Source organism: Mustela nivalis (genome assembly GCF_964662115.1).
Source record: "Mustela nivalis genome assembly, chromosome: 2".
Lineage (NCBI taxonomy): Eukaryota > Metazoa > Chordata > Mammalia > Carnivora > Mustelidae > Mustela > Mustela nivalis.
The window spans coordinates 153516955-153541719 of record NC_139021.1 but is presented as its reverse complement, the minus strand read 5'-3'; the positions used below and the strand labels follow the sequence as shown (position 1 = coordinate 153541719).

The 24765-nt window shown below is 35.1% G+C and overlaps 1 protein-coding gene across 6 annotated transcripts in view; it reads right to left on the bottom strand.

Moving 5' to 3' along the window:
• Positions 1-24765, bottom strand: part of EXOC6 (exocyst complex component 6) — a gene marked incomplete at its 5' end in the record, with an annotated part of 248619 nt that overhangs the window by 55569 nt on the left and 168285 nt on the right. For all 6 annotated transcript variants that reach the window (XR_014309260.1, XR_014309261.1, XR_014309262.1 and 3 more), the window contains one exon: positions 1424-1565. Coding sequence is in view for 3 of the 6 variants with exons in the window: in XM_082721939.1 (XP_082578065.1) it covers positions 1424-1565 (142 nt within the window). The remainder of the gene's footprint in view (positions 1-1423; positions 1566-24765) is intronic.

The following is a 24765-nucleotide window of genomic DNA, read 5'->3' as shown; positions in this document are numbered from 1 at the left end:
CCAGGTGCCCCAATAAATGCCATTTTAAATGACAGTTATGTTTTGAGAAAGATACATAAGAAAGGTTTTCTTTTTCTTTTTTTACCAAACTAGCTAATAAAGGTTTTCTAACTAGAGAACATAGAAATGCTTCTCTTTCCTAAGGAAAAACTTTCTTTTCCATTGTAAATACGCATTTCTCTTTTTTTGAAGGAAATAGGTAAGTTTAAAAAAAAAAAAACTTTGGACTGGGACGCCTAGGTGGCTCAGTTAGTTGGACGACTGCCCTCGGCTGAGGTCATGATCCTGGAGTCCCAGGATCGAGTCCCACATTGGGCTCCCAGCTCCGTGGGGAGTCTGCTTCTCTCTCTGACCTTCTTCTCGCTCATGCTCTCTCTCACTGTCTCTCTCTCAAATAAATAAGTAAAATCTTAAAAAACAAAAACAAAAAACTTTGGACTTATATTTTTATGCAGTAAGCAAGTGATCTTGATCAAACAGCTGACATAATTATTTTCTTTACTATTAACTCTGTTTTTCCTTGCAGAATGCCTTATACACAGTGGGCAAATATTTGATGGTGAAAAAAATGTCACTCTTGTTTCAGTTGCAAGCTGGTTACATTTTCAATGTCTTTCATACAGAATATATTAGTGCAAAATTTGCCTCAGCCTTCTTGTGCCCCACTGATTTTCAATTTATCAATAGTGCTGCCTGACTGAATTGTCAACCAGGGATTTTCATCATTTAATCAGTGTACCATTCATTTGAAAGCTATGTTTGAAAATTACTTTGTATACTTACATTCTTTATTTAAAGAATTATACTTCAAGGGTGATAAAACCCACATCCAGAAGTATATATTACAAAGCTAAGAGCCAAATAGCATATCTAGTTTTGAAGCAGACTGGCTAACACCAACATGAGATTACAGAATCTGCCCATCTCTTACCTAAAGAAAACAGTGAAAAACAATGGCAAAGATAAAGGCTTAAGAAATTTAGGGGGAATGAAGACCAAAATTTCAGAATAGAAAAGACGCTTCATTTGGAATTCAGGGCCCTAAGATTATCCCTGCAGCAAATACCTAAAAAGCTACCTATCCACAAAGTAAGAATGACAGAATGATTTCATTCATTGATGAGCAATGTTAGGAGTGTCCTGGCAAGAATGACCAGAAAAAGGAATAAGGAGAAAAATGAATTATCTTTTCAATTATCCCAGCCTATATTGCCACTGTAGTGCTTCTAGAGCTCTAGGGCGCCAAAGTGAAGCTGAGGATAGTTTTATCTTCCTTGAAAGAAGTGGCTTCAAAGTCTGCTGAAAATTTCAGATTCAGGCCTTTTCCTTCTTATCCTGAACCATCCTTTTATATACAATTTTTTCCATATAATTTAAATATAGATTCCAGAAATGCATGAGATTTAGCCAATGAGGTACTTACATTCACACTGTATGACATCTAAGTTAAACTGCTGAACAGCTCCCATGCTTATCTGTTTTAACTCACTGTCCAATAGCATCTGCATTAAGGATGTTGAGAGATGCTGGCAGGCTGACATGCAAGCGGTCTGGGCAACTTTCCCCTGTTTAAAACAAATATTAAAACCAAAATATAAATAAACATATATAAGCAAACACAGAAATATACCATAAAGCATCAGAAAAATTATATATCTGGCATTCTTTTTGTTGTCTTTCTGGGGGTACAACAGTGATTACTGGCCTTTCTATTTCTGTATTCTAAGCAGCTATGCATTTTAGTGTAAGAATTAAAATTAATATTTTTGTTTACTTGTCCTTCTCAGGACATAAATATCATTAAAGTTCTAACTTAACCCAGGAAAATTAAAAGACAAGTAAAAAACCCATGATTTATTATTAGAGCTCTTGAAATGTCTCAAGTATTTTTAAAAATACACATTAAAATATGGCATTCATGACAAAATAATTATACATTTTATTCATGTAATGTTCTTTAAGCTCTGCTTTGTATAATTAACCAAGCAAGAATAAAGGAAGTTAATAAACATTTTTTTTATTTAGACCATACCTAAAATTAAAAATATACTTTGAGTCATAAGTCCTTCTAATCAGAACATCAGTCTGTAGCATAGCTTCAATTAGCTGGGGGGGCTTGCCTACTAATATGATTTCAAAATCATCTACAGATCTACATTTAGTTTTTAAATCACCTGGTAATTTAGAAGTATGTGGTTAAATAAATTATAAATACTTGTGGCTTTCTTTCACTACATATTATTATATAATATTTTCTACTATCATAAGCTCCTAAAAACTACATAAATTTTCACTGATAGCCTTAAGGCTATAATTTCTTAAAGATGGTAAAAATTTTAAGTTTTCATGTTTAGCCTCCAAATTACAATGTCACTTTTAGTATAAACTGTTTCTTTAAACAGATTTTGTATCCCCATTAAAAGTTTAAAATTTATAAAGACTCTTTCATGTATAGTTTTCCCGTGTAATAGTGCTCCTACTTTTGCTCTCTTCAATCACAATCATGTGATTTGGTGATGGACTGACTCCTGTGATAGGACTCAAACTTCTATGAAAATGGTCAGAAATAATGACATTTGGAAAATGCATCATGTTTTGCTTCATTTGCTTAATAAATATTTACTCAGTGCTATTTGATAATTGTGTTTTTTATTACTTTCACAAAGGCCAATAAAGCTACAAAATAATGAAAAAACCCTCCTACACATAAATGTTTCACTAAATTGGTATAGAAATGTTTACAGAGTTTATCTATTAGAAGAAAAACATAAATATGTTTTTAAGATGTTTATTAGAACATTTGTTCATTAAACTACACATTTAAAATCAGACTAGAAACAAAGCAGCTTTTATGAATGCCTTAGCATTTAGACCTCAGCAGTAAAAAACTGTATCTGAAATGGAATCTCAATTTCTTAATCAAAAACTTTAGAGATAAAAGCCAATGCAAACAATATATTTGACAGATACTGATGAACTGCCAAAAAAGAATGTAACAAACAATGCAAAACCCAGCATGCTTCAAGATCCCTCACACCCAAAAGGAATTAGTCTGGGAGACATGCAGCTCCATTCCCCAAGCACCATAATATCAATATGAATGGGAGGGGGACAAAAACATAGAAAAAGGAGAAATCAATGGCATGTAATTTAATTACAATGTAATAGGCTTGAGAATACTTAATGGAAATGTAATTTTGACCTAATGGAACAACTACTGCATTTTAGCTTCATGTACTTCTCCATCCAATCAGCTCCACGTCCTACTTATGCTGCCCCGGTAATACACCAACCGCAAAACAGATTAATAAATTGCTCCCTAAACTTACTATTATATTCATTTCATTAGTAAATATACTAAACAATGTAAGTGGTATAATTTTAAGGTGACATTTAAAATTCAACATGGGTTCAAATGCTACGAATCACTATATAATAGTAGTACTGGAGCCAAAAATGATAGTAAGAGTAGAGAAATACAGGCGATTCCATAAACTTGGTGGAAATAGGTAATGAAAACACATACACATGTACACACACACGTGTGTGTGCCTGCGAATTTTTTAGCTTTTTGTTTAAACAACATATGTAATAATAAAACCCTAATACCAAATTTCTTCTGATGATGCAGGTTAAATACAGGCTTATTGTTCTCAAAGATATAAGATTTAAGTATTTGTAAAATATTTTATAAATCTTCTAATGAAATAAATTCACTAGTATCAAAGGTCTGGATTCTTTAAATATTTTAAACGTTATATTCTGTAAGACAATACATTTTTAACATGTTTATTTTCTAACTATAAAATGTGCACAAATATCCTTAAATCCATCTATCACTTACATTTAGAGAGAAAATGTTTAATGTTCCGAATACTAAAAAATACCTTTGGCAATTCATTTCTGATGCCTGAAGCCCTTGGTACACTTTGGTATAACCAAAAGTTCCCTTTCTGAACATTTTTATTGTTAATACTATGGACACTCTTAATAATATCATTTTCTAGAACACAAATAATCTAAGTACTTTTGCAATTATCTATTTTAACAAACAAAACAAATAATTAAGAAATTTCAAGCACCTAGAAATTTCTGCAGCCTTCATCTGAAAAATTAATTGCAACTACTATTAACATTTTTCTTCTCTTTAACACAAAGTTCAATAAATAAATAAAAACACCTGCCAAACTTTTAAAGGTAACTACTTTTTTACCCTCCTCTAACATTTTGCTGAAAAACAACTTGCAAAGAGAGAAAATCCTTAGACAAACTTCTTAGATTTCAAAGGAACTTGTAAAAGAGAATCTGCTGACATATTAGATCCTTTTTGCATTACCCAAAAGCTTTTCTTCTAAGAACAATTGTAGTAAGGAGACATTTGGCTCCTAGGAAATTCCCAAAGGGTCAACCATATGCATCCTTCCATGGCACCTTCACAGCGCTGCTTTCTAGATCCATGTCTCAAAAGCAGCTTTCATCATTTACTTGTGTGTCAGTCAATATGATTTATGGACTGCATTCAACAAAGTCAAAGCATATAGAATGAGAAATATGACTACAATCTGCTAATTTGTTTTGTATTGAGCCACTTAAGAGTCAAAGACCTGATGTCAGACTAAGACCAGCAACACAATTAACCAGTCGGTGACAGATTCATCCATCCTCCCTGCCAGGCTGTGCCAATCAAAGACAGCATGAGGCGACATTTGGTTAAATCAGTAAGAAAACTCATTCTCTAAGCAACCTATGTGAGACCTTGATTGACACTTTTTGAATTTAGTTTGTGGAACACAGCCACTCTTTACCCAATAGTCCCTCACTGCAAGCTGTGAAATAAGGCTTTTAATGCCAATCACAGGAACAATAAACCACAAACCACCAACCCTCAGTTTAAAAGGAAATCAAGAAAACACATCTGTTTGTATGTCAAGCCAAATTTCTAAAATAATTTACTATTACAGATTAGACTAAAGATACTCCCTCTTTCCTTTGAAACACCACAAAATGACATGGTAACAAAAATACAACAGATTTTATTAGATTATGGCTCAAAACTGTTTTGAGTAATGTTTAGATTATGGCTCAACACTGTTTTAAGTAATGTTTTGATAGATCTACTCTAATAATAGGAGAAATGTAGAATACTTAAAAACTAATTTGATACATTTAAATTTTCATTTGAAGTTTTCATTTCTGTCTCACCATTCTCTTATTTCAAAGATCTAATAAAAAAAGAAAGGTTTGATTTCAACAGTAATTATTTGAAAGCATTTTTCAATGCTGCTTTCATTCTCTCTCAACTACATTTAACATAAAAATGTGCTCTTGAAATCACAACCATTCTTTCTGTACTGGTCTCCCTTCCTTAATGATCCCAGGAGAATCCATTTTACTTTTTTTATATTCCAACAAAAGGGTAACTTTGCACAATAAACTAACTTTTTTTTTTATTTAAGTAAAAAGAAATATATAGACTCAAATATTGTGCATTGCATTTATTATTCTTTAAATTGATAACAGATTTTGTTTTAAAAGGTTATGTAATTCTTGTTCAAAAAATCTGGAAAATTGAAATAAAATCACAGACTGTTTGAATATTAAATCTAATACTAACAAGAAAACTTATTAATTATTTCTGATTCTGTATGGCATTTTACAATTATTTAGGTTATTAATTTTTAAGCAACTTAAAGCAGTAAAATATCATATTATTCAAACTCACTGTCTCTCAGTTTGCTGCATAAATTTCACTTGAGAGTATGAAATAGTCTTTTCAGAGGAAACGCAAAAGAAAAAGGGAAGCATTGATGAATTGGTCAGCGTCCTAAAGACCCACAATGTATATAGCTTTTTCTTAAGACAAACAGACTATAAAAGAGTGAGGTCTTACATCAAATGTGAAGTAAACACTAAAATTAGAAATAAATTCCTAATTGAAATATGAAAACAGATGCCTAGTTGATAAGTAGGTATTTTAACTTAAGAAATTTATTATTTTTCCTTCTATTTTACATAAAAACCACTAATCTAAAGTTTTATTATGTAAAACTACATCCGGCTCTTATGTAAAGAACACTATTAAATAAATCAGGAAAAAACATCTAAAACATTAATATAAAACATGAAAATTTCCCCAAGATGACTTCACAAATGCACAAAGATTCTTCTATCTAGTAAAATAGGCAGACTGCTGTAGCACTGTCCTATATAAAAAGGACATGTCTCAGATTCCCAATCGGACAGAATGGATGAGTTATAAACGTTAAAGTATCAAGATGAATTCCTTCAGTGAGTTTTAATAACTTTAACACTATCTAGAAGACAGATTTTTGAAATTATGCCAAAAACACTCACAGGTCTATCAAAATATACTCAACTCTAAACACTTCCAACATTCTCCAAAATACTTTTTTTACACTTCTGTATTCCTCTCATATTCTTTCTGTCCCCACCTAAAGTAGCTTTAGCCCCAAAAGAGGTGGTTACCATATCAATTAACCATAATCCCCACAATGAAGTATGAATTCACATTCTCCCTTTTCAGGCTTTTCTCCTAACAATTCCCAATCATAAGGGATATGAGACAGTAACATAAATGCATACTCTTAGGGACACACACACACACAGATTAAATAGAACACAATTATCTTAAAGTTGGGGGGGGGGGCGGAATTTCTCCAAACTGGGAAAAATTTAGGATAGTTGCAATACATGGTAATTTCTCTTTCACTCAGAACTTCCTCATCCCAACCACTGGGCTCATCAAATTTTGGAGGCCTTTTAATTTTTTTTTAAATCTTTTTTATCCGAACTTTTATCCAGACTTTAATATTCAGGATTTTAGCTTTCTGCAAGTTTCAATGTTGATGTCATGGCAGCTCCATGCTATTTTATCATTCTACCTTTAATAGGTGGAAGGAAAACACAAGGAGAAGCAGACCAATAAAAGCAATAAAAATTGCTTCTAAGCAATTGATAATATCAGAACTCAAGACAAAAATGGTGAAAGCTGCATGTACTTTTGCCCAGACTGGCAAGAAGAAGGAAGCTAGTTTATGATGTGTGGGAGCTGACAGGAATTATTCCTAACTCTTAAATCTACTTGATAATAGCAAATTGGGCAGCTAAGCATATGTTTAGGTAGGGAAGCAATAAAATATTAAGGCTCTATAACTCTTCTCACTTGGCAATTGTAAGAAAAGCAAGGGAAGTTAAAGATGAGCTGTAGGGGTGCCTGGGTGGCTCAGTGGGTTGGGCCTCTACCTTTGGCTCAGATAGTGATCTCAGGGTCCTGGGATTAAGCCTCGCATCGGCGGAGAGCCTGTTTTCCACTCTTCTCTGCCTGCCTCTCTGCCTACTTGTGATCTCTCTTTCTCTGTCAAATAAATAAATAAAATCTTTTAAAAAAGAAAAAAAATGAGCTGTAATTTTCCTTGTGGTGACTCAGTACTACAGCTAAGCCACAGACTTAAGAGCAAAACACCGGAGCATCCCAGGAACTGTTCTAAAAGCAACAGCTCTGTAACAGCAGGGTCATATCCTCATTTCTTCACATAAGCAACCGGATCAGAGTATCAGGGCTATTTAATCATAAAATGTACTCGAGTTTGCAACTCGAGTACAATTTATAATTTACAAAGAATTTGCCAGAATTACTAAAATGCTAGACAATATAAGTAGTTTCCACATGATCACTAGTGAAATGGATAAATGTCACTTGAGCCAACTCTCATTAATATATGTAGCGGGGTGCCTGGGTGGCTCAGTGGGTTAAGCCGCTGCCTTCAGCTCGGGTCATGATCTCGGGGTCCTGGGATCGAGCCCCACATCGGGCTCTCTGCTCAGTGGGGAGCCTGCTTCCTCCTCTCTCTCTGCCTGCCTCTCTGCCTACTTGTGATCTGTCTGTCAAGTGAATAATAAAAAAAAAAAATCTAAAAAAAAAAAATAATATATGTAGCTAAAAAGCTGACATATCATAAATTCAGCCATATACATACAAGTATAATGCAGTGCAGACCTTTGTCATTCAAGGATTTAAATTTAGATTTTGACCTTTTAAGAATCTCAGAGTCCAGCACAAGTAGGGCTTCATCTGCTCAGGCAAGCATCCGCATAACATGCTCTGTGAAATGGGTATCAGCGGGTATCACTCAAGAGCCTGAATGAACAGTCCCAATCTCCCAACTCAAAGTGGCTTTGCTGTCTTCTGTTAGTTGACATGGATAAAATAACTTGTTAAGGTCTACACTTTTCAGTTACATTTCATAGCATTTTCTGAAAGAAATTACATGGCATAGCAGTATTTTCAAATTTGAAAGTGCTCAAAGTTTTGGGGTATACTCACTCAGAATGTCAAGGGCCTTCTGAACAAGTAATTTTATGGGGCTGTCCTAGACTGTGGGAATGGGATTGAGGTAGATACTTTTAGATTCACTTCCAGTTGAGAACTTTTAGATTCACTTCCAGTTGAGAAATGAGATTTTTAAAAGAATAAGGGAAATGTATCAAGTGGAGGGAAGATATATATTAAAACAAGATGAAACCTATACAAAGTAGGAAGGAGTGCTCAAGGCAAGTTATCTAATTACTATTTTTTTCCTAGAGACAATTTGCAAATGACATTCAACAATACTCTGAGAACGAAGAGTAAGTCCTTACAGACATCTATAGTAGGTCTTTGCCAACTGCTCCCTTCTTGTCTCCAAAAAATTGACAAAGGCTTTTAACCTCAGTGCTACCATTTAACACACTAATTTTCGTAAGTAAAAGATCTAAAAGAACATGACAGCGTTCCTACAATGCCTAAAGTCTCCTGAATGAAAGAAAAGGAAGGAATTAAAATGTTGCTCATCTTCTGAATTCACTCCCTATATGTGATATTTGTCTGAACATGCTCCTTTGGTGGGATATTCCAAAGTCCAATCTCCTTAGCTTTCATATTATAGCACCTTACATAAGTTTTTTATAAATATATATCAGCACCTTGGCCTGCTGAATTTTGTTATCTCTGACCTGCAAACATACTGTAAATATAAATGCACCAAGGCTGTACCACCTCTCCCATGAGCTCTATCCTTACTCTTTTCCATTCCTGTTAGGCTCCATACAGGGAAGAAAAAAGAAAAACAGGCTCTTTGGCATCACTGGACAGAGACTTGGACAGAAAATTTCCAGCTCCATCTTTCCTGACAATCCCCCATCTTTCTCTTCAGGGGATCTGATTTCCTTTCTTGCTGTCTTTATCTGCTCACAATAAAACATAATTCAAACTAGAAAAATCTCTTATCCACATATTTTAGTCCCTTTCCTTCTTCCCCAATTTCACCTTCTGTCCATTTAACTTGGGGGGGGGGTTATCTTTTATATTTTTCTTTCTATTGTGGAAAGGTTAAGGGGAAGATACCACTTGCATTCCTAGAACTTTACCATTCCTACCTGCAAAAACTCAATTAACTTTGTAAACATGAATTCTCTGTTGCTACCTGCTAGTAAAACTGCCAGATATTGCATTTCCATTTGTTTGTGGTACTGACTCTTCCTGTTTCTGAACGGCACTTTGTTCATAAACACAGCACCAATGAACTAGTCTATTTCACTGATAGCTGTTAAAGAGTAAAGTTACAGGATATTTGTAAGTGTGCATATGTATTCATGTACATACGTAAACATATAGTCCAAGGACTGATGATAATCCATTCTAATTATTTCCATTTATATCTCTCCCTGATCTGTTACTTATTCATCAGGTCTTAAGAGTTCTCTCCTAATCCACTAGCTTTCTACTAAGTCTCTCATGCTGTTTCCTTCTAAACTAAAAGAAGATTTCTGTTACTAACTACTTCTTCCAATTATGGTCTCAATCAAAACGCTGTTTTCCACAACCTTTGACAGTGGGAAATATTAAAGTGTGCTATGCTACATACACATGTAAGACTTACAACTTAATGCAAGTAAATCTCTCACTAAGATTAGTCAGCATCAACTGAATAAATACTTAAAAGGACTAAAGTTATAAAATTCCACTATGTTTATTTCCAACTAAAAAGCAACGTTCTTTTTTTTTTTTGCAATTAACTTACAGTAGTGAAAATCACTTAACTGTTTGAATACATTAACAAAAAGCTTATGAAAAATATAGGGGTGACTGCCTGACTCAGTCAGTGGAATGTGTAACTCTCAATCTCACAGTCATGAGTTCAAACCCCATGTTTGTTGTAGAATTTACTTAAAAAAAATACATATTAAAAAAAGATTAAGAAAAAATATTAATTCAACTATTTTCCACTTTTTTTTTTAATTTTTTATTTTTTATATACATATATTTTTATCCCCAGGGGTACAGGTCTGTGAATCACCAGGTTTACACACTTCACAGCACTCACCAAATCACATACCCTCCCCAATGTCCATAATCCAACCCCCCTCTCCCAAACCCCCTCCCCCCAGCAACCCTCAGTTTGTTTTGTGAGATTAAGAGTCACTTATGGTGGGCGCCTGGGTGGCTCAGTGGGTTAAGCCGCTGCCTTCGGCTCAGGTCATGATCTCAGAGTCCTGGGATCGAGTCCCGCATCGGGCTCTCTGCTCTGCAGAGAGCCTGCTTCCCTCTCTCTCTGCCTGCCTCTCTGCCTACTTGTGATTTCTCTCTGTCAAATAAATAATAATAAAATAAAATCTTTAAAAAAAAAAAAAAAAAGAGTCACTTATGGTTTGTCTCCCTCCCGATCCCATCTTGTTTCATTTATTCTTCTTCTACCCACTTAAGCCTCCATGTTGCATCACCACTTCCTCATATCAGGGAGATCATATGATAGTTGTCTTTCTCTGCTTGACTTATTTCGCTAAGAATGATACGCTCTAGTTCCATCCATGTTGCTGCAAATGGCAAGATTTCATTTCTTTTGATGGCTGCATAGTATTCCATTGTGTATATATACCACATCTTCTTGATCCATTCATCTGTTGATGGACATCTAGGTTCTTTCCATAGTTTGGCTATTGTGGACATTGCTGCTATAAACATTCGGGTGCACGTGCCCCTTTGGATCACTACATTTGTATCTTTAGGGTAAATACCCAATAGTGCAATTGCTGGGTCATAGGGCAGTTCTATTTTCAACATTTTGAGGAACCTCCATGCTGTTTTCCAGAGTGGCTGCACCAGCTTGCATTCCCACCAACAGTGTAGGAGGGTTCCCCTTTCTCCGCATCCTCGCCAGCATCTGTCATTTCCTGACTTGTTGATTTTAGCCATTCTGACTGGTGTGAGGTGATATCTCATTGTGGTTTTGATTTGTATTTCCCTGATGCCGAGTGATATGGAGCACTTTTTCATGTGTCTGTTGGCCATCTGGATGTCTTCTTTGCAGAAATGTCTGTTCATGTCCTCTGCCCATTTCTTGATTGGATTATTTGTTCTTTGGGTGTTGAGTTTGCTAAGTTCTTTATAGATTCTGGACACTAGTCCTTTATCTGATATGTCGTTTGCAAATATCTTCTCCCATTCTGTCAGTTGTCTTTTGATTTTGTTAACTGTTTCCTTTGCTGTGCAAAAGCTTTTGATCTTGATGAAATCCCAATAGTTCATTTTTGCCCTTGCTTCCCTTGCCTTTTGCGTTGTTCCTAGGAAGATGTTGCTGCGGCTGAGGTCGAAGAGGTTGCTGCCCGTGTTCTCCTCAAGGATTTTGATGGATTCCTTTCGTACATTGAGGTCCTTCATCCATTTTGAGTCTATTTTTGTGTGTGGTGTAAGGAAATGGTCCAGTTTCATTTTTCTGCATGTGGCTGTCCAATTTTCCCAGCACCATTTATTGAAGAGGCTGTCTTTTTTCCATTGGACATTCTTTCCTGCTTTGTCGAAGATTAGTTGACCATAGATTTGAGGGTCTATTTCTGGGCTCTCTATTCTGTTCCATTGATCTATGTGTCTGTTTTTGTGCCAGTACCATGCTGTCTTGATGATGACAGCTTTGTAATAGAGCTTGAAGTCCGGAATTGTGATGTCACCAACGTTGGCTTTCTTTTTCAATATCCCTTTGGCTATTCGAGGTCTTTTCTGGTTCCATATAAATTTTAGCATTATTTGTTCCATTTCTTTGAAAAAGATGGATGGTACTTTGATAGGAATTGCATTAAATGTGTAGATTGCTTTAGGTAGCATAGACATTTTCACAATATTTATTCTTCCAATCCAGGAGCATAGAACATTTTTCCATTTCTTTGTGTCTTCCTCAATTTCTTTCATGAGTACTTTATAGTTTTCTGAGTATAGATTCTGTGTCTCTTTGGTTAGGTTTATTCCTAGGTATCTTATGGTTTTGGATGCAATTGTAAATGGGATTGACTCCTTAATATCTCTTTCTTCTGTCTTGCTGTTGGTGTAGAGAAATGCAACTGATTTCTGTGCATTGATTTTATATCCTGACACTTTACTGAATTCCTGTATAAGTTCTAGCAGTTTTGGAGTGGAGTCTTTTGGGTTTTCCACATATAGTATCATATCATCTGCGAAGAGTGATAATTTGACTTCTTCTTTGCCGATTTGGATGCCTTTAATTTCCTTTTGTTGTCTGATTGCTGAGGCTAGGACCTCTAGTACTATGTTGAATAGCAGTGGTGATAATGGACATCCCTGCCGTGTTCCTGACCTTAGTGGAAAAGCTTTTAGTTTTTCTCCATTGAGAATGATATTTGCAGTGGGTTTTTCATAGATGGCTTTGATGATATTGAGGTATGTGCCCTCTATCCCTACACTTTGAAGAGTTTTGATCAGGAAGGGATGCTGTACTTTGTCAAATGCTTTTTCAGCATCTATTGAGAGTATCATATGGTTCTTGTTCTTTCTTTTATTGATGTGTTGTATCACATTGATTGATTTGCGAATGTTGAACCAACCTTGCAGCCCTGGAATAAATCCCACTTGGTCGTGGTGAATAATCTTTTTAATGTACTGTTGAATCCTATTGGCTAGTATTTTGTTGAGTATTTTCGCATCTGTGTTCATCAAGGATATCGGTCTATAGCTCTCTTTTTTGGTGGGATCCTTGTCTGGATTTTCCACTTTTTCATTTACATTCTCTCTCAAAGTTCTTTACTTCTCTTCAATGCACTGATATACCGTCAATGGTTTGTTCTTGTTGATTTTTGTGTACTTGGAATTAACTTTTTATAAAGTAAGGAAATAGGTATCAAAAATATCAGTAGAAATACTTCATTTATTGCCAGAGAAATAACTATCTCATATAACTTTTTTTCTTTCTTTCTTTCTTTCTTTCTTTCTTTCTTTCTTTTCTTTTCTTTTCTTTTTTAAAGATTTTATTTATTTATTTATTTGACAGACAGAGATCACAAGCAGGCAGAGAGGCAGGCAGAGAGAAAGGAGGAAGCAGGCTCCCCGCTGAGCAGAGAGCCCAATGCGGGCCTCAATCCCAGGACCCTGAGATCACGACCTGAGCCAAAGGCAGCGGCTTAACCCACTGAGCCACCCAGGCGCCCTTATATAACTTTTTCAAAACACTGAACATTCAAGTGCCAAAGCTTTTAAAATTTCTCATGCTAATTTATACAAAACTGATTCCCAAATCTATCTCTGCCTTTATAAATAAGAGAACAAGAAACAATTTGAGGGGTTTTTTTAGATAGCACAATTAGTATCACTTCTGAACATGACCTCTGTATTTTGAACACATACATGATTTTTCTGCAGAAACCCTGTTGTTAGCAAGCTTAACTGAATACTTAAAAATTACTATAGCAAATGAAGAAAAAGTTGGAGGGAAAGCCTGAGGGTGTGTCTCTTCAATGAGACAAAGTATTTGGCCTTAGTGCTGGGAATACACAAAGGTTATTTTGGTGCTATCAGGTCTTTTATTGTGTTTAAACCACCACTTAATTTATACATGTGAAGAGAGCTGTAGTTTGAAGTATTATGTCATTCTTTCATGGAGATGTGCAAGGAGATGTGCAAGGAAAGAGTAAACATACAAATATTTCTAAACAGTATTGATGCCACCTTTACTAAATAATTTTCATGCATTTTCCAAATTTTTGCCTGTGAATAAGACTACAAACTTTCTCTTCAAAACTAGGAAATATTCTATACGTCATAAATAAATTAGATTTAAAAATTCTGATTTGTGGGGCGCCTGGGTGGCTCAGTGGATTAAGCCTCTCCTTCGGCTCAGGTCATGATCCCAGGGTCCTGGGATCAAGCCCCACATCGGGCTCTCTGCTCGGTGGGAAGCCTGCTTCTCTCTCTCTCTCTTTCTCTGCCTGCCTCTCTGCCTACTTATGATCTCTCTCTCTCTGTCAAATGAATAAAATCTTTTTTTTTAAAGATTTTATTTATTCATTTGACAGACAGAGAAATCACAAGTAGGCAGAAAGATAGGCAGAGAGAGAGGGGGAAGCAGGCTCCCCTGTTGAGCAGGGAGGCCGATGTGGGGCTCCATCCCAGGACACTGGGATCATGACCTGAGCCAAAGGCAGAGGCTTAACCCACTGAGCCACCCAGGCGCCCCAATAAAAAAAAATCTTAAAAAAAAAATTCTGATTTGTGCAGCATATTTTTTAAGCTCTCTAACCATAAAATAAAATGACTTTTATAAAAGTCTATTTCTTTACCATTTCTCTCATGTTCACTTAAAAAATACTTATCAAGCAGTTCCTCTGTATAAAATATTGTTTAGGTGCTACAGAAGACACAATGAGTGGATAATAGTTTCTGACACAAGGGGATTAACTTCTAACAGCTGAAAGAAGTCAGGTCTTCAAACAGCTATAGTATAGGACAAAATATAAACAGTACTATAAAAGTGGGACAAAGTATCCACATATGGTTAAGTGGAATTAGCAAATGTTTCACGAAGAGGTAGCATTAAAGATGCTTTTGGAAGAGAGTAAGGATTTTTGAAGCCAAGGTAAAAAATAAGAGATCCAGAACACAATGAATTTTCCACTTAGAATGCCCATGTTGAATAATGGTCAGAAATGTATCTGGAAAGAGGCTGAGATAATTTCTTTTCATTAGCATGCAAAATTTTCACTTTAGATGAGCAAGAGACTGAAGCTTTTCAAAAGGGAAATATGGTTTGACTGTGCGCTAGCAAGAATAATCTGGCACTGGTATATATGATGAACTGAAATGAGTAGACACTACTGGCAGAGGCTAATTAGAAAACAATTATAATAACAAAAATCTGAATTTCAGTAATAGGAACAGAAAGGTTAGTAACATTTAAATTTCAAATGCTAGATGAGACTTTTTTAAGGTAAGAACTTGTAATACTGCACATTCAGAAAAATCTGAGTTCTTATTCTGGTCTTCAAGAGCTTACAACTGGAGCTGGAATGGAGCAACAAACACAGTAAAATGCAAAACATGATGAGGCCATGAAAAAAAGGTAAAAGCTAAGGCAATTCAGGAGAGCAGTACAGGGTTTGGAGTGAAAAAGAAAAATCTGCAGTAGGTCATGAATCATACTGGGTTATGCAATGAGGTGGATTTCTACAAGTGGAGTTTAAGTTCAGATCCATAAAGAAAAGGCACTCAGGGAAAGCATAGTCTTAAAAGCAAGTAATAATAATAACTAATATTTTTTAGGGTTTATTATATGCCAGACACTTTCCTAAATATTTTATGTATACTATCTCATTTAACCTTCACAAAATTCTATAGGCCATATACTCTTATTGACCCTTATTTTACAGATGTGGAAAATATCTGCAAATTGTGCCATGTCATGCATGGAGGTGACCAGAGAGGTTTCTCAAAGCACTATACTCACCACAGATACACCATAATACTAACTTTTTCACAATCAAGTTCCAGAGAATCCTTCTGACTGCTTCACTAAAATAAGGACTATTACCTTCAAATGTAGGTTTCTACAAAACTACAATCATATAAAAAATATTGCCCAATTAGGATTTACTATGGGTAAATAAGCAGAAAAAAATAAGCCTGCGGGAAGTTCACTATTATCTGATTCACATGCTAGCTTTGGCTTGTATTTACTTACCGACATGGCTACATGATCAATGCTGTTAGTTTGAGAAGGAAGTCAGCCAGGCAATCAAATAAACACTGCAGTAGAAGCAGTGTTTAAAGTAGCAAAATACACTATAAAACAGCAAGCTGGCTCTGTATGTTTGCTATAATTTGAAGTCATTCATTTATAACATACATGTGAACATCATTTTATTTTGGAGATTTATATGTTAATTTTTACATCCATTCCAATCAGATAAATCCTCCTCCAAACTGTCTACTTAATCAAGTAGTTTAAAATACCAAGAACTTTTGCAGTCAGTAAAGGTCTGCTGAGCCAGCAAATTTAGAAAACACCAACTCTTTTAAAGGTTCTTTGCTACAGAGCAGCTGTTCTCAAGTTTTAATCAAAAATACAGATTTCTAAGCTCTGGAAATTTTAATTCAGTTAGATCTAGAGCCAAGCACTGGAACTGGAATTGTTAATAAGTATCTCTTCCCGCAAATGATTTTATTTTTTAAGATTTTATTTTTTTTTACAAAGAGAGACATAGCGAGAGAGGGAACACAAGCAGTGGGAGAGGGAGAGAGAGAAAAAGGCCTCCTGACAAGCAGGGAGCCCGATGCGGGGCTTGAACCCAGGACCTGGGATCATGACCTGAACTGAAGACAGACACTTAACGATTGAGCCACCCAGGTGCGCCCCCCAGCAAATGATTTTAATATAAAAATAAATAAAATGTCTATTTTATTTTAAGATTTTATTTATTTATTTGACACAGAGAGACACAGTGAGGGGGGGAGTGGGAGAAGGAGAAGCAGTCTTCCCAAGGAGCAGGAAGCCCAATGTGGGGCTTAATCCCAGGACACAGGATGCTTAAAGGCAGATACTTAAAGACTAATCCACCCAGATGCCCCTAAAGTGTCTATTTCTTTACAAATAAAAAACTGTTATGATTCTGAAGATGCTTAGAAAGGATAAGCCACTATGTTTCCACATAATCTGCCACTACAGCTTAAAAGAAAATAGCTTAAAAGAAAGATGACATGTTAAATTATCTTATAATTAATCACTTAAATGTATTCTCTTCCCAAAATGTGAATAACAGGTCAAAGCAAAAAAAACCAAATCACTGGTCTCAATTTAAATACATATATGCTCCTGCTGAAGTTCCATACTAAATATATAGTACTAGCTTACTCCTTTAAAATATTAGGAATTAATTAAATATTAATTCCTTAAAATAATAAAGATTAATAAAATTAAACTAAAATAGCCTGAAAATACTGTTTAATTTTTAAAAAATTATCTAATTTACTTTTCAAATTCTGATAATAAGCTATATAATATTTAAGCACTATTTTTAAAAGGAAAAAGATAGCTATCTGAAACATGAATTTAACCATATTATATTATTAGATCAATAAAATTCTAAATTTATTTATTAGTGGCAGCTGCACATCTGGTATAACATACTGATGCCCCTCTGTGTGGGAGGCTGTCTTCTTACCAAACACACAATGAGTTAAAAAAAAAAACAAAAAACCCACAAGCAGGAATAGAGGAATAGCCAGCCTGATCATCTTAATTAACCCTAGTAAACAGGGGCTGGCAACTGTGTTAGGCAGACAATTCTCTCTTCTGCAAGACTGGATTAGACTCCGGATAATCTACAAGTCCTCTCTAAATTTAACTTCCAATAAAAGTCAGGCAATAACATGTAACATGAACACCATGCAAGTCATAGGACTTAGTATGCTTTCATCATAGTTCACATCATACCATTTTTATGATGGTATGATAGATCAATGTGATTCATTACCGTTATATATTTTTAAAATTAATACCCAAATAAGGAAAACCAATTTGTAAGCATATATTACGATTATGTTTTCACTAGATAAGCACTAAAGTACATTTAAAGCTGCTTGTGCCATGATTTAAAAACTATAATATTTATTTTTCATACTATTCTTTCTGGTGTCACATGAAAGAGAGGGTGATTAAAACCTCTGATTCTACAGTTGGCTATTAAAATTCTCCTTTACAATTTTTAGTCAAGTAAAAGGACATGTAAATGCATATACTTAACTCAAAAAGAAGTTTGAACCAAAGAATAAAGAACATAAAAGGGTAAGGCTAAAAGAGAAAATAAGGTGCCAGAATAAATTTATGTTAGGTTGGGACTTTACATCTGTATGAAATAATGATGCTGAGAAACATAATATTATATATAAGGGCCTTAGAAATGACCTAATCCAATCATTTTACTTCAAAGAGAAGGAAGCAGGTTGTTCAGAATCAAGATGGTAGACTAAGTTAATGTTTTTTCTCCACATTCACCCTGAGATACAAGTAAAATAAAAAGCACAGAATTGCAAAAAGGAATAAATTTTTAATAGCAGAGGAAATAATTTCTGGAAGACAGCACATGAAACAAAGAAGAGAAAGACACTGCCCATTATTTGCTAACAGGGAACTACAGTGGAGCTGAGAGCCAGCTGTGTATCAGAGGTCCAGAGATGGCAGGTGTGAAAGAGGACAGAAATGAGAAATGCGATGGAAAAATAGGGAAGACAATTAAAGATTTCTTGAACAACTATGTCAATGATCCCTTAACTAGAAAGTACAGGCAATTTCCATAATGAAAGAACACTTAGGGGAGAGCTGAAGGCTTCTGGTTATAAGCAGAATGAAAGAGGGAGGGAAGAAGGGAGAGAGAGAGAAAGAATTCTGCTCATTCTGGCATGGTGTAGTGATAATGGAAAAAGAGGCAGAGAAAGCTACATAATTTATGGAGTTCAGTGCAACAGGTAAATGTGGGGCCTTTTGTTTCAAAAATTATTAAGAATTCCAAGAAAACAACAACTGAGCACCAAATCACATACAGGAACCTTCTAAACTCAAGATTCTATGTAACTGCAAAGGTCACACATACATGAAGTTGGTCCTGAATAGAGGTGGCCATAATCTCATGGTTACCTCCATACCTTCTCACTCTAAGGGGAAGAATCCTAAGCAAAATGACCCCCAGTTCTTAAAAAACTCCCACTCAATTCCTACTCAGGAGAAAAGTGTACAAAAAAAACAGGGTATTTACACAGTAGTAAACTACTACCAATTCTCCAGGCCTTCTTTGTCAAAAGAGAATGAGCAAAATAAAGAAACCTATTTGAGGGTAACATAGATAATTAAAGAAATTGGAAATACCTATCCAAAAAAAAAACAAAAACAAAACCCTCTAATATTCAGGAAGATGTGAAAGGTAATATATCCATTTTATTTTTTTAAGGAACAGTACTCTATGACAAAGGAACACTTAAAAACAGAAGTGGTTAATAAGAAATTAAGAATTAACAAAGTATTTTACAGAAGGACTAAAAAATAAAATTGGGGGGCACCTGGGTGGCTCAGTGGGTTAAAGCCTCTGCCTTCGGCTCAGGTCATGATCCCAGGGTCCTGGGATCGAGCCCCACATCGGGCTCTCTGCTCCGCAGGGAGCCTGCTTCCTCCTCTCTCTCTGCCTGCCTCTCTGCCTACTCGTGATCTCTGTCAAGTGAATAAATAAAATCTTAAAAAAATAAAAATAAAAAAATAAAAAATAAATAAAATTGGGAAAATCTCCCAAAACATAGAACAAAAAAAGATAAGAGGTATGAAATGAAGGAGAGGATTAAAGACATAAAGAATCAATCTGGGAACTCAAACATCTAACAAAATGAGTCCAGGAAAGAGTGGAGAAGAAATGGAGGGAAAGAAATTATCTAAAAAATAATAGAATTTCCTTGCACTGAATAAGGACACAAAAATTTTTAAAGGGGTCACTGAGTAAAGAGTTAAGTGAATTAAATAAAAGCTCACATTTTTACGACATTTCAGAATATTAAGGATTAAAGAACATATCCTAAAACCTGAATGCCAAAATACAATGGAGAATGCCATATAAATTATCACGGAAGAAGCTAGTCAAACTAAAATTATACAACCAGCTAAACTATCATACGTGAGGATAGGAGACACTCTATGGTATGTAAGGATTTAAATAGGAGGAAGTTATTGCAAAAAAAGTTTAGCAAAAAAAAGAAAGTTTAGCAAAACCAACCAGTGGAGCAATAAAAACATGCAGAATCCAGGAAACAGTTACCCACCCACAAAGCAGAGAAGGAAAAATGCCAGGTTAACAGCTACACAGCAATTCTAGAGAGCAACTGGCACGAATTATAGACAAAGACCTCAGTAGTTGCCAAAAGACAGTAGATGAAGAACTAATAAAGTGAAAGGTTGGGAAGCTCATATCTTTGTCTTATAAAGAATTAGGATATTGACTAAAGTAGAAGGAACAATAAAATAGGAATATAAATATTTTATATAAAGAAACAATAAATAGAATAAAACATAATGTAACAATCAATGGGAGAAATAGGGGAAAGGAGATGTTGCTACGCATGCCTATCTTTCATAGTAGGGAATCACAAGTCTCTATTTTTAAAGGTAACTACCAGAATGCAAGCTGGTGTAGCCATTCTGGAAAACAGCATGGAGGTTCCTCAAAAAGTTGAAAATAGAGATACCCTATGACCCAGCAATTGCACTACGGTATTTACCTTAAATATACAAATGTAGTGATCCAAAGGGGCACGTGCACCTGCATGTTTTTAGCAGCAATGTCCACAGTAGCCAAACTATGGAAAAAACCTAGATGTCCACCAACAAATGAACAGATAAAGAAGATGTGGCATATACAAACAATGGAATACTATGCAGCAGCCATCAAAATAAGTGAAATCTTGCCATTTGCAATGAAATTTTTATTGTACATATATTCAGATTTATTTCTTGAGTTAGCCAAAAATAAATCATTTTTCTTTGGCAATGTGATTTTAAAATCTGTACCATATTTAGTGCTATGCTAGTAAATGTTTAACAATCATTCTCTGGGGAAAAAGCCTTCATTCATAAGATTTGCTGATTGCCATGTTCTACTTACTCCTACCTATGGCTACCAATGTGATGTCACTGAATGAACAGCTGAGAAGAAATGTGCATAACAGGCTCTAATACTAATTCCCACCACTATTTTAAAGCCATTTTCTCTCAGTAGGAAGGCATCTCTAATCTTGGAGTAAAAGATATGGAGAGAAATGATTGTATTAATAGATGTTCTTTGATTTTTAAAAAGATTTTATTTATTTGAGAGAGACAGTGCCCGAGAGTGCACGCATGTGCATGAGCACAAGCAGGAGGAGGGGTTGAGGGAGAGGGAGAAGAAGACTCCCTCCTTAGAGCCCGCCACCCGCCACCACCACAGGGCTTGATCCCAAGACCCCAGATCATAACCTGAGCCGAAGACAGATGCTTAACAGACTCAGCCACCCAAGCACCCCAGTAGACATTCTTTTTAATAAACATCTTTTTAGGCATCTATTCTGTAATAAAGATGCCAAAGATAAACTCATTATTCCTAAAAATCACGTGTACTTTTTTTTTATTATTCATCACAAGACTTCTCTTCATGCAGAAAACCAAAAGTGAAGCATATTTGATAGTGAATGAGGGGTGCCTGGGTGACTCGGTTAAACGGCTGCCTTCAGCCTGGGTCATGATCTCAGGGTCCGGGATCGAGCCCCATATCGGGTTCCCTACTGGGTCTGCTTCTCCCTCTCCCTCTGCTGCTCTCTTGCTTGCACTCTCTCTCAAATAAATGAATTTTAAAAAAAAAAAAAAAAAGTGAAGGAAAACATCTTTCTTGGAAGAAAAGTTGGTGCTTACAGTTGACACAAACAAGATTAGTTTTTTTTTTTGTAACAACTCTAGAGTAACAGCAAATGTAAGCACAGAAAATTACATTATCGCTAAAAATAAAATAGAGTTCTGAGAAGGGAAGAAATATGAGCAAACTGAATCATGATTATATGATCTTCTATTTACTTCAATTGTAAAAGATAATCATGTTAGTATAAAATTTGGATAAACTGAGTCCCCTTTGCAAATACACATATGAAGAAATTAGAGTCATTACCATTTGTACATACCCTTTAGTGGTTATAAGTCAGTAAAATACCTTTATTGAAACAAACATATAATTATTGTTATTTATGAAAAAAATAAATAAAAAACAAAAAAAAACAACAAAAAAAACCATATAATTATTGTTATTTATGAAGAAAGGAAATGTTCATTGTTCTTTCTAGAAGCAGACCAGTATTGGGTCTTAAAACAGTACATTCATAGTAAAATGTTACAGAGTTCCATTTGGCAGTTTTCATGAAGAATAAATAGGTATGTTCAAATTGCTCAACAACCTCTTCTATTTACATATGCATAAGTGGTGAGTGAATATTTAATGCTTTTAAAAATATCTTTGGTTTTAAGTTTCCTAGCTAATACAAAATCTTATTTTAAAAAAAACAGAACTTATGTTTAAATTAGACTTAAAAAGTCTCATAATTGTATAGAAGAAAATGACTTGAAAATATGAAAGAAAATACATGCCAAAATGTTAACAGTGGTTACCCTTTAACAAGTTAACAGGTAATTTTTATATCTTCTAGACTTAGTTGTATTTTCTACTGTAAAGAAAAAAAAAATACTAGAAAAAAATGGTTACTTACACATCTGAAAGAGTAAAAACTGCTGATTTCAAGAATATTAATTTAGGGATGCAATAATATTTACTTCATGTACTAATTAATCAGACTTCACTAGCATCTGTTAGCCATTATAAGCAGGACACTCAAGTTACAATTATTTACCTAAATATGCTTTATAAAGTGACTATCTTTCACAAAGTTTTTTTTTTTTAAAGATTTTATTTATTTATTTGACAGACAGAGATCACATGTAGGCAGAGAGGCGGGGGGTGAGGGGGAGCAGGCTCCCTGCTGAGCAGAGATCCCGGTGTGGGGCTCGATCCCAGGACCCTGGGACCATGACCTGAGCCAAGGGCAGAGGCTTTAACCTACTGAGCCACCCAGGTGCCCCAAGAGTGGACCTTTTAAACTATGTGTTCTGTCTTAGGAACTTTTTAGGGTTGGGGGGTGTGAAAGAGTCAGTTTTATCCCACAGATTCAACTTCTGTGTACAACTACTTGCACTAATGACCAATACTTGCACTATTTGGAAGAGTGGCCTTTGGTTCCCCAATCCCACTGATGCTAACTCACTGCATTACCCCGAAAAATGTCAAAACTAGGATAGATGGGGAACACGGCCACTACCTAACTCTTCATGTCTAAGTGGGATAGCTACTTCTGCTTAAACTGACTGACTTGGGACTATATGTGATAAATAATCTCCTGAAACTTCTTTGAGAATTGAAGGAGTCTAGAACTGGCCTCACCCTCCATCTGGGTCCAAAGGTAACCTGAAACTAAGGAATTACTTGCAGCTTAAAACACTGAAATAGGGGTGATTGGGTGGCTCATATCAGTTAATGTGATTTTGGCTCAGGCCACGATCTCAGAGTTGTGAGATCAAGTCCCATGTCAGGATTCTCCCTCTCCTTCACTCTCCACACCCCGTGCTCTCCCTCTCTAAAAAGAGACAACAAAAAACATTAAAATAAAAATGATAGCTTACATAACATACACTGCTTAGAAAAATAATGCATTTAATAATACTGTCTTTGCTCTTTGCTTAAAAGAAAACAATACAGTCCAATATACAATTTCAGTGTTCAGAGAATTAATACACTAAACCACAGCATAATTGTCAATGCTGGCTAAAACTTATTATAGTTAATAACTTAATATTTTTGCTTGGGAAATATGTTTCTAGTTTATTCCATGAATGAGAATATACTGTTGTTAGGTCCATTTTCTGTTTTCTTAGCTATGAACTGTAATTTTCTATTTATTTGATCATGCTCTATTATTTATTGTTGTATTTGTTGGCCTGCATTTTATAAAAGTTCATTTCCTTTACAGAAAAACTCTTGTTAGATGACATAAAAATCCAAAATGGCTTATGAAGAATCCCCTAAAACTAAACAAAATATCATTACTAGATTATGAGTGGTCCAGCTAGGCCAGGAGTCTGTCTTTCTCATAAGGTGTACTGTAGTAACACCTTATGAGAAAGCAGGATTTCCTCCCAGACTTTAGCTTCTTGAAGTGAGGTTTATTTGTCCTAGCCATTTCTAACATATAAAATCTCTTAATTAACCCAAATTATGCACAAAACTCCTACACATCTCATTGTGCCAAGCTGTGAAACACATACTACAACATAAAAATACGGTATGTGTATATCTGTGTGTATGTGTGTGTACACACATACGTTTATTCTTGTAGATTGCTTTTGGCTGGAGATGTACACTGACAACATGAATTCAAATTAATTCAACAATTATTTAATACCTACTGTATGAGAAACACTTCTTTAGAAATTAGTTGAAATAAGAATTAAGCATATATACAGATTCCCTTTTTCAACACAAGGACAGCAGTAGGAATGTAATATAATCCCTGGGTAAGCTTCTAAAAGTTCTTTGGCACAGATCCACTATTAAAATCTCTTTAGGAAATTCTTCTATTTATTTTTTAGTAACACCTGCTTTCAACTATTCTAAAAGGCTCTTTGGAACAACTCACGATGGAGAAAGAGTAAAAATATGAGGAGAATAACTTTTTTTTTAAACAGGAGAGATGGTTGGAGGCAGTCAAGCAGGCTTGAGATTAAATACTCTCTTTTTCTGTTCAGTTACATCTTATTTTTCTTTTCTTTCTACATTTTATTATTTTAAACCAGGTTTGCTTTTTCCCTTTTGTTCCCCTTGTGT